This window comes from Telmatherina bonti (assembly GCF_933228915.1).
Source record: "Telmatherina bonti genome assembly, chromosome: 12".
NCBI classification, from domain to species: Eukaryota; Metazoa; Chordata; class Actinopteri; order Atheriniformes; family Telmatherinidae; genus Telmatherina; species Telmatherina bonti.
In genome coordinates this window covers 31,843,541-31,863,579 of record NC_136610.1, presented here as the reverse complement: position 1 = coordinate 31,863,579, position 20,039 = coordinate 31,843,541, and the positions used below count along the sequence as shown (strand labels likewise).

At 44.4% G+C, this 20,039-nt stretch overlaps 1 protein-coding gene across 3 annotated transcripts in view; it reads left to right on the top strand.

Annotated features, from left to right (window-relative positions):
• The window catches only part of LOC306763719 (transcription factor COE1-like), a gene marked incomplete at its 5' end in the record, with an annotated part of 52,713 nt that overhangs the window by 10,792 nt on the left and 21,882 nt on the right, over positions 1–20,039 (top strand). For all 3 annotated transcript variants that reach the window (XM_079250602.1, XM_079250601.1, XM_079250603.1), the window contains 2 exons: positions 18,164–18,245; positions 19,485–19,626. In XM_079250602.1, the coding sequence (XP_079106728.1) occupies positions 18,164–18,245; positions 19,485–19,626 (224 nt within the window). The remainder of the gene's footprint in view (positions 1–18,163; positions 18,246–19,484; positions 19,627–20,039) is intronic.

Here is a 20,039-nt window from a genome sequence, read left to right as displayed (position 1 = left end):
CTCAGGGGCAAAGAGTCAGAGTTGCTGGCTCATCGATATGCAGGCATAACTCCCCTCCCTCAGGTGCTAGCTACCTCACAAATCTGCCTCACATAAGCGCACACACAGGCGGAGACACATGCAGGTCTCACCCTCATATAAACTCCTACACAGCACACACAAATGTAGACACATGCATGCCAAGTTATAGGAATCCACAGGCGTGCAAAAATATACTGCATACTCACAGATTCATGCACACATTGATGTACATTGACCTGCAGCTTTTTGCATCTGTTTGATTGTGTTCCTATTTTCTTCCTCGCGGTGGTTTGCTCGCCTGCCCCCCCCCCCCCCCCCCCCCCCCCCCCCCCAGCGTTGGAGGAAAGCGTGTCCCCAGGGAACGGACGGCTGCACTGATTGACAGCAGGGAGTTTGGAGGTCGAGGAGGCTCTGAAACAGTGCGGCCTCTTTCCCTGTCTCCTCCGAACCTTCAGCCCTCTCAACACACCCGCCCCCTGGCTCGCTCTCGTTTGTGAAAACTTAAAAAAAAAAAAAAAAAAAAGAGCATATACCTGGATTGCTATTGAGTAAGGCAATGTGATGCATTAAATTAACAGAAGCTATCTTTGTTCTGTGGTGAGGAACACATGGGAAATCAGTATTTTTCTTTTCTTTTTTTTTTTTTTAAATGCTTAACTTTTGTTTCCCCAATAAACTAAGCAGCGCTGCTTCATACTTTATAGGTAGTTAAGTTAATGCGCTCCAGCTGAACACAGGTAACAGTCAGTTTATTAGGGCATATAAAACATCATTTACAAATGCAATAACAGGGAAAAAGTTCTCAGTTTCATGACAGGAGCTTTCGTTTTTTTGGCTGCAACGGCTGTAAGTAGCAACTGTTGTAGCTGTATTTTCTCTGTAAACTGCTTTGTCATTACTGCTTGACATTCCCTGCTTGACCTGGCTGCTTTCCTTGCTTGTTCCCTCTGCCTTTGTGTTGGTGTTTGTTCCCCCTCTCAGAATGAAGGGGTTAGACCGGCCAGAGCTGACCCAAATGAGTAGCGTCCTACTTCTCTGCGAGCTATTTAAGACATTTTGACGTTGGAAATTACAGGCTGGGGAGAGATAAGGATAGAACAGGAGTTAAATAGAATGAGGATATATTTACCATCTGAAAGGTCTCATCTGTGAGTGTGTGTGTGGTACTGCAAGTGAGGAAAGAGTAACGTTTTCCAGGATTTAGTCCGTGACTCGCCCTAGAAGATGCGCTCAATTTGCTTTTCAAATGAGGCGTGAAGAGCACAAGTGTGCACCGCTTGGTGTGATGCTATACGTTTGGATGTGCATGACTATGTGTATGTGTGTGTGTGTGTGTGTGTGGCAGGAGCAAAGCTTTGTTGTCTCAGTGCTCTGATGTGTGTGGACAGTCTAGCACACGGGCCACTAAGTGCTCTCTCTCACAGCCAATGTGTTACATGGCTGCCTGTGTCGCCGCTCCTAATTGAAAAGACACGCCAGCCCGTCGCAGTGAGGGATATTCAGGCCTCCTCTCATTGCAGGCTGAGCCCACATGTGTCATGGAGCAGCACAGCCTCAAGCTGCCCCGATCCACCAATGATTCATTGTTTACTGATTATTTCTGCTAAGTGAGAACACAGACAGTGTGCTTCATGCCAGCTTCGTACCCCCTCCACCCTAGCCTGGTGTCACACTTCCGACCAGGCAGTTTCCATTCTCTCCTCTGGTGTTTTACCTCTGCGCCGTAGCCCAGGATGTAAGTCCAGGTGTCCAGGATGAGTGCTTGTGACCCGCTGTGCACGAGCAAGATGTATGCTCTGGTGATTGTTTTCCATCAATCTGTCCAGGAAGAATGGATCGCTGGCCAGGGTCTGTGAGCGGCGTTCTCAGTTTCACATGTCACAATGGAAGGAAAACCTGCGCGGCATGGGAGGGGGGGGGGGACAGGAGGGGACAAGTGTGCTGTGTGATTCTGCTGCTACACAGTTACAGCATTAAATCTAGTTCTTATTACTTGCTGTAAGATTCCAATTTTTTTTTCAGCATGAATATTAATTGTCATTGAAACATGAAAAGAAAAAACACAGATATGCTGTTTTGTAACCATCATTCTCTCCAAGTTCATCTTTGTCATATCTGCTCTTATAGATGAGTTATGTGACATTGAGCTTGACTAATTTGAGCGGCACAGTTAGGAGACTAAAGGAAATCTTCAAGGGAGTATCTCTGCCATAATTAAATGTAAAGCAGGGACGTCAGCATGCAGACAATTACGGTCAACAGCATTGTTCCATCAAAGGGATGATATATTCTTACATTCTTAATATATTCTTTATGCTTTGCATTAATCATCAACAAATGAGACCCAGGCACATGTCACTGTTCCACTTCAAAAAGCTGAGCTGAATTTAAAGGCCTTTGTTGGTGTTTATGTAACTCAAAAGGGGAGACAAAGTAAGGCGTAGGCAATCGACTCAGACACTTTGTTGTTTTACACCGCCTCACCCCTTTATGTGTGTGTGCTGCTAACGTTGTTGGTTTGTTTACCGAGTGGCTTGACCTCGCTGAGAGGAATGTTCACTCTTTTCCTTTTTATTCTGCGTCTCATTCTGTGTTTGTCTCTCTTTTCTTTTTCATCCATGCTCGTCTCTTCTTCCTCTTCTTTTCTTTCTGTACGGGCCCCTCCGTCTATGTGTCTTTTTTGCTTTGGTCCTCCCACTCAAAACTCCAGATTTAACTCTGAAGGTTCTTCTGGTTAATCACGCTTGGAATCTTCCTCTTGTTTGAACACTCCTCGGCAGCGAGCTCTTCCTCGATCTGCGAGGAAGAGTCCCGCTAATTATCGCAGTTATTGGCTTCTCCAGCACGGGAGCTGTGATTTACGCGGCGACATCCAGTTCAAACGTACAGACCTTTGCAACCTTTTTCTGGAAAACAATTAACAGTTCCGCTTTCTGCTCTGCTGCTCTCCCCATACCTTCTTTTTTTCTTACACTGCACCTCTCCCTCTTCCTCTGGCTATTGTCTTCGCACAAACAGGGAAGATTTACTGCCAAAAGAATGAAGGGTGTGTGAAGTGTGAGAAGGTAAATTGTTCTGTTGCAAGTGATTACTTGCTTGTTAGCTGTTCCTTAAGTTTGAGGACTTTGCAGAAGCTTTTTCATAACTCTAACACAGCTGAGTTGTTTCTTTTTTTTTTCTTTAAACCAAGTCATATTTGTATATACAAACAAACCAAACCAGTTTGTACATCTCTTCTGTGTTGACCTCAGTACACACAAACTCATGAATAGACATATAGCCTACAGAGGCACGTTCAAACACAAAGACAAACTTACAAGCGTGCCGTTAATGAAGCGCATCTCTCTTCTGTCATGACGCCCATGTTAGCATGACAAGATGTTTACACACACAATCACGGCAGCGCCTCTGATGTGGGCTGGGATGAAAGAAAGATGAGAGGAGAGGAAAAAGAGGAGGCAGAGACATGATAGTGAGCGTCGGGTATAGACTGCTTTTCTCTGTTTGACAGGAGGATGGTTGTAACAGTACCCCACTGAGAGCTGAGAGAGAGAGAGAGAGAAACAGAGAGGCAACACAGAGGGAGACGTACCTGGAGAAATACGTCTTGAAAAGGAAAGACTTTCTCTCTCTCTCTCTTGCTCTCTCTCTCTCTCTCTCTCTCTCTGCAGAGGACTTCTGTGAACTCAACTACATCCTCCAATCTGGAGGAAAACAATTAGATCCGCCCGCTTCCCCTTGTCCCACAGTGTAGATTACAAATGAGCAAACCTGGCATTTATCACATTACTACAAACATTTATTAAAGCCGGTTCCCCTCTAAAGCTGCAGAGATAACAGTGGGTAATTGCAGAGACTGGCTCTATTAGTTAAGTATGCCTAATGTCACTGCCTCAGAGCATTAATGGACGCCGTAGTATTATGTTCCTGCGCTCATTACCACCCCGCTCCCCTTCAAACACACATACACACACAAAACCCTGCACGCACACACAGATTCATGCACCCTCTCCCCCTTCCATTGACCCTGCAGCAGGAGTCTGTGCCACTCTAATGAGAAATGGAAAACACTACTCCACCAGCTCCAAGACACACACACACACATACCCACCAGCATGCGCGCTCAACGGGAGACATTACAAGGGGACAGAGGAGTACAACACTATAATCACACACGCCCAGGGAAACAATTGTGCCGTTATCAGAGTGATCACATTATAAAAGTTTAATAAACACCAAACGGCCTAATGGTGAATTAGCCCGCATCTGCCCCGCGTTGTGCCAGGCTATAATTAGTGATTTAACAGAGACAAACAAATGTTTTTATCCAGGGCTTTTTTGTTTTTTCTACAGTCAACAGATTTTTTTTTCTTGCATGTAAATTATCTTCTTTGTCCAGTATTTAAGAGATGCGAAGGATGCTTTTATTGGCACCAGAGAAAGTCCCACACGTGCAGAGAAACTCTGAGAGGGGAGCGATTGGCTCAAGCTCCAGTCTGCTTTTCTAAGTGGCACTTGAGATGTGTATGGAGGGAGGCGGACGGGTGCTTGAGACTGTTGAGGAGGAGGCAAGAGGATATGGGGGGGAGAAGTAGAGAAGTATGGAAGTAGGGCAAAATTGTGAATGATCAGGTAGAAGGGAAGAGGAGGAAGACACATTCGTTTCCTTCCCTCCAAGCCAAAAGCTCTGAATTGTTAATCTATTGTGAGATGTGTGCGTTTGCATGTAAGGCATTTGTGGGCAGGTGTGTGAAATCGATGGCAGTTTATAATTTACAATCACAAGGGCCTATCGCTTTGTATAGGGCCTTCATCCTCATTCATCAATATTACATCAGGACTCTCCTCAGTGTAAGGTGGCAGGAGGGTGAGAAAACGGCTGTGGGGAGAGAATATGGCTTCCGTCCAAAGTGTGTGTGTGTGCGTGTGTGTGTGTGTGTGTGTGTGTGTGTGTGTGTGTGTGTGTGTGGGTGTGGGTGGGGGAGAGTCAGCCGAGGGGGAGGAAGAGGGCATCTGCTGAGGTTGTAGAAAACATCGCTTCCAGCATACACAAATGTGCAAACGCATACCCAACCCCACATGTGTGTGTGTGTGTGTCTGCATCTGACCGACTGCTTTTGTGGGTGCATGTGGGTACATGTCTGTGTGTGTGTGTGTGTGTGTGTGTGTGTGTGTGTGTGTGTGTGTGTGTGTGTGTGTGTGCAAGTGTATGCGGTTGCCAGCTGAGTGACAGCTTAGTATTGATCTGTGGGAGGCCCCAGTGTCATTAGACCCAGTATGGACCAGCAGGCACACGTGGAGGTCAGGGCACAGAGTTTGTATGTGTGTGTGTGTGTGTGTGTGTGTGTGTGTGTGTGTGTGTGTGTGTGTGTGTGTGTGTGTGTGTGTGTGTGTGTGTGCGTGTGTGTGTGTGTGTGTAGGTCTGGGGGACCAAGTGTTCAGTAGTGACAGGCTCAAGCCTGTGAAGGAAAATCAATGGTGTCATAAGAGGAAGGTTTCCTCCAGCCTCCTGCTCCTTCTTTCTTCCCTCCTCCTCTTCCTCCTCTTCTCATCTTTGCCCTGCTTCTCTTCTTTTTTTCCATCCTCCTCATCTGGGAGGTCATCCACAGAACCCCCATTTATACATTTAACACCCCCTTCTATGTTTTTTTTTTTTTTACACACACATGCCCACATATGCAGCACTCGTGGGTCAGGATGGTGGGGTGGGGGGTGGGGGGGGGGGTTGGTTGTGTGATGTGTGATGTGCGGATCAATTTGAGGGGTTATCCTGGCAAAAACAGAGCCATTAGTGACAGAACTGATCCTGGATCATCCCTCATTAACTAAAAGGGCACGGGGACAGTTTGTCCAGATGAAAGAAATGACCCCAAACCAGGACCAATTAACTGGGAGGGCAGAGACGAGTTGCACTGATGCCGTGAATTGTTGTGTTCAACAAAAGTTTCATTTGAAAAGAAACTGATAAGACTTTGTTTTATTGTAAATTTCAGCTGTCCTTCAGTTATTTATCGTCGCATATGAACACACACACACACACACACACACATAGATAGAGACACACACAGGGCAAGCATCCACCTGTTCTCCTCTCCCCTCTTTTGCCTGAGGGAACTAGTATGGTAGATAACAGTTTGAGTGGGCCTGCTGCAAAACACTAATCAGACCTAACACTGCCTAATTAGCACAGAGTCCACTGATTGGCTTACAGCAATAATTAACACAGGTGAGAATAATTAGCTCCCCATAGACCTGTTTGTGTGCGTATGTGTGTGAAGGATGTTATTATGCAGTCTTGGTCCCTAGTGAAACTGAGGAGGCAGAGAGAAGAATCAAACTCATTACTGAAACCAGGCCAACCTGTGTTAGGTGCTCTGCTTTCCCACACCCAGAGAATTAGCCACAGAGAGGGATCCACCTTTTTTTTTTTCTTTTTCCCTTCCTCTCTGTGTGAATCTGTGCTTACTCCCTCTGTTTTCCTCTATCCTGTTCCCTGCAGCCCCCCTTCCTGATAACTGAAGGTGTAGTTTGTAGTTGTAGTTTGAGGAACTTCACCGCTAAGTGAACCTGGAAAGATAAGATGAATCAAACACTCTGAGCATCTCTCTTTCATACGCTAGTCTCTCTGGTGGTCTGCCTCTCACTTTTATCCGCTAGCCAGCCTCATTTCAGTCACTCTTTAGAATAATACCACAAAAAAAATGGAAAGATATGTTGGCGAGAGTCTTCGTCTCCACATAAAAAGCTTAATCACAGAACCGCTCCCTGTACCATTAAATGGGATGCTATGCGCTCCGAGCTTACTGCTGAGCAGTATAGGATAGGATCAAACATATTCAGCCAACGATTTATGTTTGTCTCCTAAAGAGAGGGGAAGAAGAGATACAGAGAATGACAGAAAGAGAAGAAAAAGAAAGACATTGTTTTGTGGAATGACTGGCCGTCGTTCATCAGTCTGCAAGCAGCATGGTGTCCTCCGTCTCGCTCTCCCTGGTTATTTTTACCAAAGTTCTGCTTCTTTGATCAGACCAACATCACAGAGAGGAAGACGCACATGCAGACATAGATGGGTGGGGGAGTGGAGGGGGGGTTAATATTGGAACACAATTGACAGCTTGTCACTTTTAGCTCCAAGGCACCAACATTGCAAAGTACTTAGTTAGGTGCCACAGATGGAGATAGAGGGGGGTAACACACACACACACACACACACACCTACTCTTCTCTTGTGTTTTTTTGTGTGCTAAATAAATAACAAGCAATGATGTAAATTGGTGTTTTCCTGGAGTGTGTGGCTGCTCCTGGGATGTATTTTTCATGTCATGGCATTTCAGAGTGGTTTAGGAGAGTAGGGTAACTGATAATGATTTTAACCCCCAAAACTGCATAAATACACACAAATGTACAGCTTTGCTCTGATGCAAAGGAGGGGATGCGACTGTTTACCTGACCACAGGTGCACAGCAGCATTAATATGAGGCGCATTGGAGCTGATTCCCGCCCCCATCTGCCTCTCTACACAATTGTTCTCCACCCACCAGGATCCAGGGAGGCGCCAGGGGCGACATCAGCCTATAACCATGAGCTAGTAGAGACACAGTGGGAGCGGAAAGCTCATTGTTGGCTGACTGATCTCCAGTCTCTCGCTGACAAGCCTCCCGTGTTCGCTAGATTTGTTTTTTTGTTCTGTTCACTCGTGGTAAACACTTGCCTCTCATAACCGGCAGCTACTGCCTCTGTCACACAGAGGCTGTCAACACGACGCTCACCTGCACTGTGCTTCACATTACACCGACACACACACACATGCACACACTGCTGAGATGTATGTACGAGGGAAATGGATGTACTCAAAGGCAGCTTAAATGCATGTAAGAGTTGTTAAAGCGGTGTTTACGTGAGGCATTTGCATAGCGCTTATATCACTTTCTGCTTCCTGTCTCCTTGGCACACACACACACACATACACAAACAAACACACACTAATAAGCTGCACTTTTCCACCACAAATACTCTCAGCATGCATTTCTGACTTTAAAAAAAGAAAGAACGGAAAATGAAAGAAGGGTGATTGAGGCAAAACAAGGAAGGCTTTTTTTTTCATATTTCCTGTTTCAATAATTAATATGCATGAGTTTTATGGACGCTTAAGATGCGATCAATTATTCATTAACAGCATGTTAATTGCATCCACAGTCGTGAATATTTAACCAAACACTAAATCAATGGGGTCGAATGAGCAGCAATATGGACATTTTATAAGCTTTGCCAAAAAAATGAGGAAAGGCTTTAATGAAAACAGCAGAGAACAGATTGAAGAGGTGAAAAAAAAATGGAAAGAAAGACCCAACTTAACAAAAGGGAGCTAATGTGTAGGAAGCAGGCAATATGAATAAATGCAAAGTTGTTGACTTGTAATGGGAGAGTGATTCTAAGCCTTTTCTTTTGCTTTGTCTCATTTTTTTTCTGAATCTCTTTTTTTTTTTAATGGAGAGGATGTAATCTTTCCATCTCTGCCCACTGTAGCCAGCCTTTTTCATTCTCAAAGACTCCAGACTCCTTTGTCCTGGATCTTTGTGCGCTTGTGAGTGTGTCTGTGTGTGTGTGTGTGCCTGTGCAGCTCTTGTTTTGGTGTGTGTGTGTGTCACAGTGGTGTCTGGACAGTGACATTTCTCTGCTTGGATAACCATCGCGCCCTCTGTCCCTCTGTCCCTCCAGCCATGACGCAGGGTAATGTCACCTGTCAGTCTCAAACTCCCACTTACAACCGCTGTCCCCCCCCTTCGACTCCCTCCACCCGTTCCCAAATGGAACATCGCCACCGCCACCAGCCGTCCGCCACCCTCTCACTGTGACCCCCAACTGCTTCCTCCCCCGGACCTCACCCTAAGAGACAAAGCTCTCACCGTCTTCCCCGACCAACTCCTTTTGTTCCTCCTCTCCACCACCTCATAAGATGCTATATCCTCCTCTGCTCTTTTGCTGCCTTATATCTAAATGGCAACCCCACCCATTTTTCCCCGTACATTTTGCCCCCAGGACTCTGGAATATGGCATGGGAAGACAGCACATATAGCACACAGCAAAGTCAAGGGTGGGAAGCTGACTTTTTGCCTGGACCCCAGTGTGTTCCGTGCCTGTTTTCAATTACTTTCCCTGCTCTGGCAGGGTGGAGGTTTATGCATTATATGGGAATGTAATTGCCTATAACTGCCCTCTTAACATTAACCAGGTGTACTAGCTGAGTGTGTGAGATTAGGCCCCAGGTCCTGGCAGTTATGATGTGTGTGGATTGTCTATGTGATTGTGTTGTTGTTGATGTATTTATACCCTTCTCCTGTGAGGTGCTGCCCATTAGCACTACATTTAAATGTGCCATTTTCCTGTGTGTGTGTGTGTGTGTATGTGTTGTTGAGCATGCTACAACTGCTTGGAGAGTTTCATCATGCCTCTGTCAGTGTGTATATAAGAATGAGAGAAAAAGTAAAGAAAGAGGCAGGATGCAGATACAGCCCGCTTCAAGGGGGGCCTGACTTTACAAGGACAAAGTCAAAATGGGTCCATTCATGAGGCTGACGCACTGTGATTTGTATGTATAGAAGTGTGCAGCCTGCAGGGCACTAGCCCAGGGGCTATCACCGACATCCAGACCAGAACACCAGCAGGGGGAGGTGGTGGAGGCGAATGTAGAGTGATTTTATGTGTGTGTGTGCGTGTGCGTAAAAGAAGCATCAACAGGCTGTCAATCAAGCCCCAGCCTCTGCTTGTCACTCCTCCGCAGAGCTCGACCAGCGGAGAATAGGAGTCCCTGGGACCCAGAGAAGGGAGAAAGGAGGAGGAGGAGGTGCTGGAGGGGAGGCGGAGGCAGCACGGAGGAGGCGATTGTCTGTCTGTCTCAGCGACTCGAGCTTGATTTGATATTTGATACTGAGCATGTGGCATTTGAATGCAAATCTGTTTTGATTGTCTCAGTGTCTGATAGGGTTAAGAGGAGTCTGTAGGGGATATGCATGCATGCATGTGTATCACAGGGCTGGTTGGAGACATGCACACATAGAAAATAAGAAAAGAATTATCCAGATAGATTCTATTACTCACCAATTCACTTGCATCAGGGTTTTGGTCCTCTCAGAGCAATATGAAACATTTAATCAGTTAAATATTTAAAGTAATGGGTCGGATGTGAAAAGCGTTGTGCGATGTGTCCTTGAGGTTATAGCAAGAATTGGACTGCATTAAGTTAAGTGTAGAAATTTGGCGCTGTGTATGAACATGACGCACACTCCTGTGCGCGTGTAAAATCTGGGAAAAGATTATTTTATCTGCATACAAGTGAATTGTGTTTTAAAGCGAGCAAGCCAAGTGAGTAGGCAGACCAACAGTTAGATAAAGGACTGGATAAAGCCAGTATTACTGGAGTATGGAAATCTGAGGCTCAGTTCCCCCCAATTAGAGCAGTGACTTCTGAAATGCCATAATACTCATTAATTAGGAGGCGACTATTTTCTCAGTGATTTGGCTAATTAGTCTGCAAGGATCTCCACTATCTGGACCATTATTATTGGGTTAAAGCCATGCCAGTGCACTCACATACACACACTGGAGGTACAAAAGTGAAATACAAACCCCACAAGTGCAACTGATGCATGTGCATTGCACACTGCAATAATTTCACACAGCTGAGTGACCCTAATTCAAGTGACACCCTCATAAGCTTCAGCGGCAGCGGAGCACAGCATGGGCGAAAGCCAAAGAAGGAGGCGTTGATGAGAGGTTAGACACACACACCACCCTCTTCCCGCTCCTCTTAACATGCTATTATATACTGATAAAGCTCAACAAACAGCTCCTCTCTGAGAAACAACAGCATTTCAGACCCCTTGTAATGACTTAGCATGTGCGCCCGCTGTTCTCTCTCTGCTTCGACAGTCCATCAGTGTCTCCCGCTGGACAGACAGGCCACTGACACAGCACCACGAGGCCGGGAAACCTCTTCAATCACTTCCTCACTTTTCCCTGTCTGTCAGGCTGCAGAAAGGCGTGATTGATCTGTTGTTTCTCCACAGTGGTAAAGGAAAGACGTTGTGTTGGAGTAAAAGGAAGGTCTGGTTTGCGTGACAGCCACCTTCATAAGTTTATTAATCATCGTCATCAATAATGCAGCCCCGCTGTTGGTCGTCTTATAGATTGTGTGTGTTTACATGAGTGTGTGTAAGACCGAGCGTTCACACTCCTCGCAGCTCAATGAACTTCATAAGTGTCCCATCACCACTTTAATCAAATTACTTATGAACCAAAATTGACAGTTTTCATTAATTATAAAGGATTATTCTAATTGCGATTCAAATTTATTCATTTAGAACAGAAGGCATTCAGTAATGTTTCGGGAAATTTGCATATTAAATGGAGAGGGTAGGCCATTAGCTATGCTAATATATGCATGATTCCTTATTTTGTGATTGGTGGGCCATATGTAGCAGGCTGGGGGTGTGCAGGTGAGGAATCTAGAAGGAGCTGTAATATGTTTGATAAACACAGAAGGACGCAAAGCCAAAACACACACGTGCACATGTATGTACGCACACACACACACACACATGCACCGTGGGAAGCCTTTCGTCTCTGCTCAGAATCAGTCTCCCTCTGCCACACTAATGCTTTCTGTCTCACATTTTTTTCAGTCTTTTCCACTTTCTGTTTCCATATTCCTCCCTCAAGACCCATCGGAGGGAGCAACTTTTCACCCAAGAACAAACATGGCACACTAATTAAGTTTTTGATTTCTGATCCTGCTGCATTTAGAAACATAACCTTGAGCCTGTGTACAGTCACAGTCACACTTATGATTTAATATGGTGCTTAAATGGAACAAAAAGAAAGAACTTTTGCAAGCGGCACATTCATCCACACAATGTATGGTGCTGGTCCCGGGTTGACACGGTGCTCTTTATCAAGCTATATATAGTCGATGCATTATGCATTAAGTTTAACGTGTGCTTAAATCAACACTATTCAATATGAATGTCTTCAACTAAGGCAGAAAGGAGAACAGTTAGGTTAAAGGACTGTGTGGAGAGGTACACAGCTGGACACACACACACTCACACGGTCACACACACCCTTCGGCTGTGCAGCGGTGTCTACACTGGCTGATGACAGGGCCATTATTCACTGGTCAGTCCCAAGAGGGCAAGGTTTGGTGCTGGACAGGGTAGCACGGCGTCCCAGCATGGCAGGACAGCTCTGAGGTGAGGGGGACCAGGGCCCTTCATTACTTCTGTGTTCTGGGGGCCTGGAGCCTCTCTCCTTCTCTCTCTTTGTCTCTGTCTCCATCAGATTAATGGGCCTGGCCCGACAGAGGAAGTGTTTCAATCAGCACCGCCTGCCAAGATTGTCCATCACCCAGACAGCCTCTTATTCATCATGGCTTTGATGCGAGAACGCATACACGCACACGCATGCAGAGAGGTTTACTTGGTTGCCTTTTTCCCCTGTTGCTACGGTTTAAAGTCAACCCACAGGTAGCAATATTATCAGATGACAAGTTGTTGAACTGAACGAACTGAGAGACCTTATCGCCTGTCTTTCTATGCTTCCTGGACGATTTCTCAGTTGAATTTTGAATGATCCTTTTTGGATGAAATGGATGAAACACAATTGGTTAAGTGTCTCTGGGACTTCTGTCCCCAAGCTGGGACCAGAGCTTCGGCTACAGGGGAAGAGATGGAACGATCTCTCCCAAGTGGAAGCGCTCCCAGAGCGGCAAAGGCACAGCGTGGATTCCCCATGACCCACCGTCTCCCTCCTCCAGGGTCCATTTGTTCTGAGAAATATTTAACGACGGGGCAAATTCAGCTGACATGACATGCACACACATCAAGGAGATAAAGAGGAGGATGGGACGATGCACGGAGTGAGCTGGAAATTAATTTTTCAGCGCACTGAGATGTTCTATTTGAATAAATCATGACACTTAAGATAGACATGAAGGCAATATAGAGGTACCCACCACTACTCTGAGGAGGAGCACTCCAAAGGAATTAAGTTAAGCTTGCGTGTGTGAGGTGGTTTGCCCTTCTCCATCTACTTCTGAATGTTCAATTTATGTTTATGCTTTAGTTTTTGTGCATATACATATATATATATATATATATATATATATATATATATAGTTAAACTACATCTCTGTCTCTACAAGTGTAATTTGTAAAACTGGATGTTTCTCTTCCAGTCTGTCTGAACTGGGCCACTGCAGCCTGTTACAGCCTGGTGTCCGAGGCCAGACCCAGGACAGACAGACCTGGTTCTGGATTATTAATGTCCCCCTACCCCTGTGGAGCCAGGCCCCCTCCCCCACCAAGTGCCCCCCATACACCCCTGGGGTCAGCCTGTATGGCTCCTGGTGTAAGGCCCCCCTCATAAATCTCCCTAAATTAGTGTGTGTGTATGTGTGCTTGTGCAAGTGTGTGCTACCTCCATGCTTAAACATATACTGCAGGCAGGGAGACAGGTCACCACAAAAACAAGCCAGTCAGGCTCTTGGTTGAAGTGTCAGTGATGCATGGCGGAAAGAGCAAAAGAAAGAGTTGCACAGGAAGGAAAGAAAATGAGAAATGAAACATGAGGGGAGGGTAAGAAACACACAAAGCAACTGACGAGAAAGATACTTGATTCAGTGAGAGCGCCAGACTTCAACTTCAGTTTTGACGTCTATTTGTTATTCTTTTCTTCGGCAGCGGCATTGCATTTGCTCACAAGTATTCGCACTTAATCTTTGCTTGTGACTTCATTAGGATCGATTTCCTGAACAAATCTTAAAGCTTAATTGCCAAAGTGCAGGATCTTCCATCCTTCTACCTGCCTACATTAGTTCAACATGTCCCACGGTGCTAACAGGCATGGGGAAGTGCTGTTGTGTCACTTAGTTAACCCCCGAGACAAATGGCTCCCCTCCGGAGCACAGTGAATTACACACCTCATGAAGCATATTAGGAGCCAGACACAGTGTATTTCTTGTGGAGATGATCTGTACAGCTGAAATGGATGAAGGGAGAGAAGAGGGCTGAGTTACGACATCAACCGTAGTTTGTCTTCTTTTTTTAAAAGCACATTGGCATCAGAACAAAACAGAGAAAACAGAGAGAGGGGGAGGCAAAGAAAAAAAGAAACGATGCACATAGACTCACAAATGGCAGAAAGTAGGAAACTAAAACTGCGAAGGAAGAAAAAAAAACACAGCTCTAAAGTTATCCATGTTAAATTTGACAAGAAAAACAAGTGTTTACCTCATTTGTGGCTAATGCAAGAAAATTATTAGAAAATATAACAGAATTGTCCCTCGGAGGCTTCCTTGCTGTTAGCTAATCGCTTAGACAATCTTTATCACTGCAGTAATCATATTTAGATGCTACAGGGATTACTTAAAAGTTGTGTTATAATTGCTTTCCTTGTTTTGTTTTTTATGGGCAGGGGGTGATTTTGTATTTAATTGCTCCAAAGTGACAAATAATGCCCGTTATGATATGATGAAAGTGTGAGATCATTAAATTTCCACAGCGACTGGCTGCATGTGTTTATTCATTCCCAGGTTTTTTTGTTTGGTTGTTTTGTTTTAGTTTTTTTTTTTTTTTTTTTTTTTTTTTGCTTTAACAAATTTATGCCATGAGGCTTCAAGAGGCCAAGCAGTTATTTACACAAATTCACTTCCACAGCCATTTCTGGATTTAGGGGTAATTATGTGAGAGCAAAATGGTTTTATTTCATTTAATCCAGCTGGAGCAGCAATTTGCGCTAGTAATATTTGTAGCTGTGGAGCTTGCACGGTTATAAGAGCTGCAAACCAGCGATGGTTTCTAATGCAAACACGGTTGAGCAAAAATTGAAATAGGGAGACAGTAAGGTCTCCAGATCAACAGAAGAAGGGTGTCTTCCGAGTTGGTGATACAGATTAAAAGAATAAATACTAATGCTTCCAATGTACTAATTACCTTTATGGTTTAGACATTTTATATTTTCTTTCAGTCATTAACTGTATTTAGCTCAGCAACATGCCAAAAGTGTCCTTACTTCGATGAGTCATAAGTCATTTCAGCTGCATTCAGAGGTCTTTTTGGTCTGTGTACGCTGATCGCACCTTTTGAGTAAGAAAATGAAGTGAGAGGTTTCAGATTGATTTGGATTGTTGCATCTGTCTTATGTTGCAAACTCTAACTCAAACTTCTAACCGTTCTATGGAAAACAGGCATTCTCATTTAAGTGTTTTCTTTTTTTTTACCCAGAAATCTCAACAGAACTGAACAACAATTATTTAACAAGCTACTGTCTTTTTTATAAAGTATAAATGTGATGTATTTATATAAATGTGGCACCAGCCAAGATAAAAATGACAAAGTGCTTCACAAATGGATATCACAAAGAAACAGGAAAATTTAAGACAAAACAACAAAAGTCACAAGTTTGTTTGAAAAGATGAGTTTTCAGCAGCTTCTTAAAAAAGACCCGTGGACCCCAGGCTCAGAGGAAAGGAGTTCCAGAAAGTAGGACTGACTATTGCAAAGTCTTTTTAACCTTTAGTCTTCAACAGTTTTTTGCTGCAGAACTTGCAGACCCTGATCATGTGATCTCAGGGACCTGCTGGGAAGGGAATGGCTGCAGATATTCCTTGATATAAATCAATTATTAGTCAAAAAAGCAGAAAACACACAAAAAAACAAGCTGAAAATGGATGAAATTATAGAATTACAGGCTATTGTCAGCTATTCGCCCATATTTACCGGTCAGCTGTCAATCAGATTATCCATAAATCCGTGCAGTAATCTCTTTGCTATTACATATCAACACACATTGCTCTTTATCCATCCTGCTGCCACACCAACACACACTTACACTGTTGATCCATGTAAATGCATGTAGTGGTAATTCCAGTCTTTTGGCTCCCATGGAGATGAGACGGAGCGCAGAGGAATCCGCTTGCTGCAGTTTTGTAATGTTTCCATGCGGATGACTCCAGACATCTTAAGTCATGTAAATAATGAATCAGATGATCAGTGCATGGAGGAGATCCAGAAAACAAGCTTACTTTTAGCACAGTAATGAAGCATGCTGACTTTTTTTTACTGTCTCAGAAGTTACTTTTTTTATCTTATCATCCTTCCTTCTCCTCCAAACTCCTAATATTCAACCCCCTGATCTGGTCATCTCTGACCCAGACGACCTGAACTTTCCTCCTTCCACTTATCCATCATCCATCCATCAGTGAGGGAGGAGAGCTGTTGGAGAAAGAGTGGAATCAATGAATTAAACAGGAGGTGCAGTGGAGAAGGTGGAATATGTTGGACAAGTGGATGTAGTTCGCAGCTGTCTGTGAGGCTGCTCCCTGACCTCGAAGAGATAAGAAAGTTGGGAGACCCTCAGTCTGTGGGGTCTAACAGCTACTGGGGAAAAAAAAACTCCATCTCTCTGCTTCATGAATTATTGAGATATTGTCCTACAGCTTCTAAAATATACAGGAGGGTGGTCTGTATCTCCTTTCAGATTTCACATACGGTCTACCTCGTCCTGTCTATTTATCAGCCCCCCCCCCCCCCCCCCCCCCCCCCCCCCCCCCCCTCACTTTCTGTCTCCTTCTCCCCCTTTCTCATCCAGATTTGGCCTCTTGTGCCAACAAGATCGTAAATCAGAGTACAAACAAAGCCAAAGAAAAAGAAAAAGAAAAAACTCCAGCAGTAGAAAAAGACAGTTTGTTATTGAGATCATAAGAGGCTTTCTCTTCGTCACTTGAAGAGGAGCATCCACCACTAACCAGCTGTCATGCATTTAAAAGCTGTTGGGGATAAATCCACGAGTTCTTGTGTTACATCAGATGCACACAGCAGTAGGCTGGCCCTTGAAATGAGACAGAACTCGGCTTTGTCCATTTATCTTCTTTGCCTTCTCCTTTTTTTTCTTCTTCTTTTTTTTTTATTTTTTATTTTTTATTTTTTTTTGTCTAGATGGAACAATTGTCCAAGGCGCACTACTGCTTACTGTGTTCCTCTTGACATGTCTATGCACGTATGTATGTGTGTGTGTGAGAAAGATGCTCGTGCGTGGTCATATCTGAGGCAGTTGGCTCCAAACGCGCTGCCCAGTGCAGAATCGTAGCCATAAAAAATGAACAGTGGGGAGAAAATAAGACATATGAAAGAAAAGCTGAGCAAAGGAGTGATTCTCTCTCTGGCTGGTGGAGATCTGTATTGTAAGCAGTTTCAGCTGTCAGCACTTCTTTGAGCTACCTCAAAGGGAGGAGGAGGGTGGTGCGGGGGCGGGAAATGTTGTAGTTTTATTTCCCCCCCCCCTTTTGAGGGTTCCTGTTTATTTGTACACGCCGCTGTTTACTTTTGCGGTTCATTTGATTCTTTTTTTTTTCTTTCCCAGAGACAGACAGTGCAGATGCCAACGTGAAGAGAGGTACAATGCTGCAGTTTCACTTACAGAAGAAGTTGTCAGGTCACCTCAAGCCTTGAGGTGGGGCGAGGGAATAAATTGTCAGCCGTCCCCTTTTTTTGCTTTTCAGTCCAACCCCCCCAACCCCCCACCCCATCCACCTCCAACCCCACCAACCCCAACTCTCTCCTTTACTCCTCCCTCTCACCCTCCCTCATTAAGTATTGATGTGGGTAGCCATACTTGCCATCTCAGCCTATTAATAATGCATGGCAGGTGCTGTTGATGTGGTCTCTCACACTGAGATTGAGAGAGGCAGGAATGTCAACACTATGCTGCAGAGTAGCTACAGCACAACCTCCATCACACGGCTGTGCAGCTGGAGGAGAGGGGGGTTGGAACGGGGGGGGGGCACTACATCTGCCCCGGTGTGTTTATGGCAAGCCGTGACAGCAGCTCGGAGATGAATATACAAGGTAGCACCTAACTCACTGTTTTGGAGCTGTTTTTACATAGAAAACTGCCTTTGTCATAAACAGCTGATGGATGAAGGCCGGATAGAGTATGAGGCTTGTCTGCCGCTGCAGTTTGATTTGTTTTATCTTTTGTGCTCCACTGAAATGGCTCACTTCGAACTTTTAACCACTCACAGATGTTCTTTTAACAGCTCATCTGATTCTTTCCTTCTCTCTCTCTCTCTCGCTTTCGTCATGTGCAGGTTCTTCCTCAAGTTCTTCCTGAAGTGTAACCAGAACTGCCTGAAGAATGCAGGGAACCCTCGAGACATGAGGCGTTTTCAGGTGACACATAAATGTCCAAATGCATTCAGTATGTAATGAGCTTTAGTCTGAGTGTACAGTGGACAAAAACGGCACAGTTGTGGTATTTAAAGGGTCTTCAGGTATTTTACTGTTACTGCAATAACCTCCCTCCACATAAGAATGAAGAAAGGCATTCACAAGGTGCTGTTCCACAGAAATTTAGCACAGTTTGTACTAACTAAAAAAGGAATAACAAAATATTTCAATAAAAGTTCTTCATAAAGGCAAAAACTGCAGTTTAAAAGAGCCAAAGAATAAGCGGTTCTCACATGAATTTTCCCCAGTATAACTCCAAGCCTTTTAGACTTGCAGGCTAAATGGTTTGCTTGACTGTTCATGCCTTCACAGTTATTTCTTCTAATGAGCAAATTCATGTATGACATATATGTCATGTATGACGCCTAGCCATATAGGTTGCTTCAGTTAACTCTTTTTCCACAGAAAATCTAAACAACACTTAATTTAACAGTTTTACTTGAGGATTTAAGGCTGTTTCATAGCATGGTATCCGTCTCTCAGCCACCAACATATGACCCTATGATAGTTAGACGCTGATTGGCTGCAAGTTACAACAAGGTGTCGCATCGATTGATTTATATAACAAAGGGGAGTAATCATAAAATAAGAATAATTAGCATGACTGAGCAGCTCAGATGACAGCTGCATGGAACAATCTTTATAGTTTTATTACAACACAAACTGGATCTTTATCCACTTTGACTCCTGTTTGTTAAACAGCTGACCTAAAGTACCAACACATTGAAGAGCCTAAGTCTATCAGTCCGAGCCTTTAGCATCTTCAGCTTATGTTTGCAGAAATCTGCTTTGTGGTTTTGGTTGTTTTCAGCTGCAAACAGCAGATGATGTCAGGATTAAAACTCTGTTAGCATACAAAGTTACCTGCCATGTGGTTAACATTTTTACCTACAAAAAAAAAACAAAAAAAAAAAACATAATCATTAGTCTGTCAATCCTCTCAGAGACAAAGACAGGTCAATCAGGTTCAATCAGTTTCTTTCGAATAATGCTAAAATTTCATTTAACATTACAGTTGATTTATTAAATGATTTGCAAATATGAATAGGAACTTGTTTTAAAAATAAAACTCTGCTCTTGGTTGCCATAGAATTGAGCCTGTTCATGGTACAGTCAACAACAAATACACTACCACATGATTCATGCACATCACCTTGGTTTCTACCACTTTTACTTTCCCAGGTGGTAGTGTCAACTACAGTAAGCGTGGAGGGACATGTCCTGGCCGTGTCCGACAACATGTTTGTGCACAACAACTCCAAACATGGGCGCCGAGCCCGAAGATTGGACCCGTCGGAAGGGACGCCCTCCTACTTGGAACATGGTATCAAGGAAAATAAATAAAACCCTTCCTTTGTCTTTTTTTTTATTTCTCCCTCTCCTCTTCCTCCCCCTCTCACCCCCCTGGCTGGCTCCGCTCTTCACCCCACTTTCTGTCTCCACTGTGTTCCTCTCAAACATGCCTTTTTTTCTTATCTGTCTCCTGTTTCCACCTAGATTCACACTCTCTTCTCTTGTAAGGTTTATAACTCAAGCTAAAGAATGAGTGGTAGCTAGTGAGTCTCCTCTCTCTCCCCTGTGGCATGCTCCCCTCAGGTCTGTGCTTCTGGGCCTTCTACTGTGCCTCACATAAGCACTATGTGTCTTATGAGGTCTGTTCTGCTTAAAGCCAACACTGGCTTTATTTCCTTGGAGACCTGCTTTTATCCTCTAGCCCTCCATCACTCCCCATCCCTC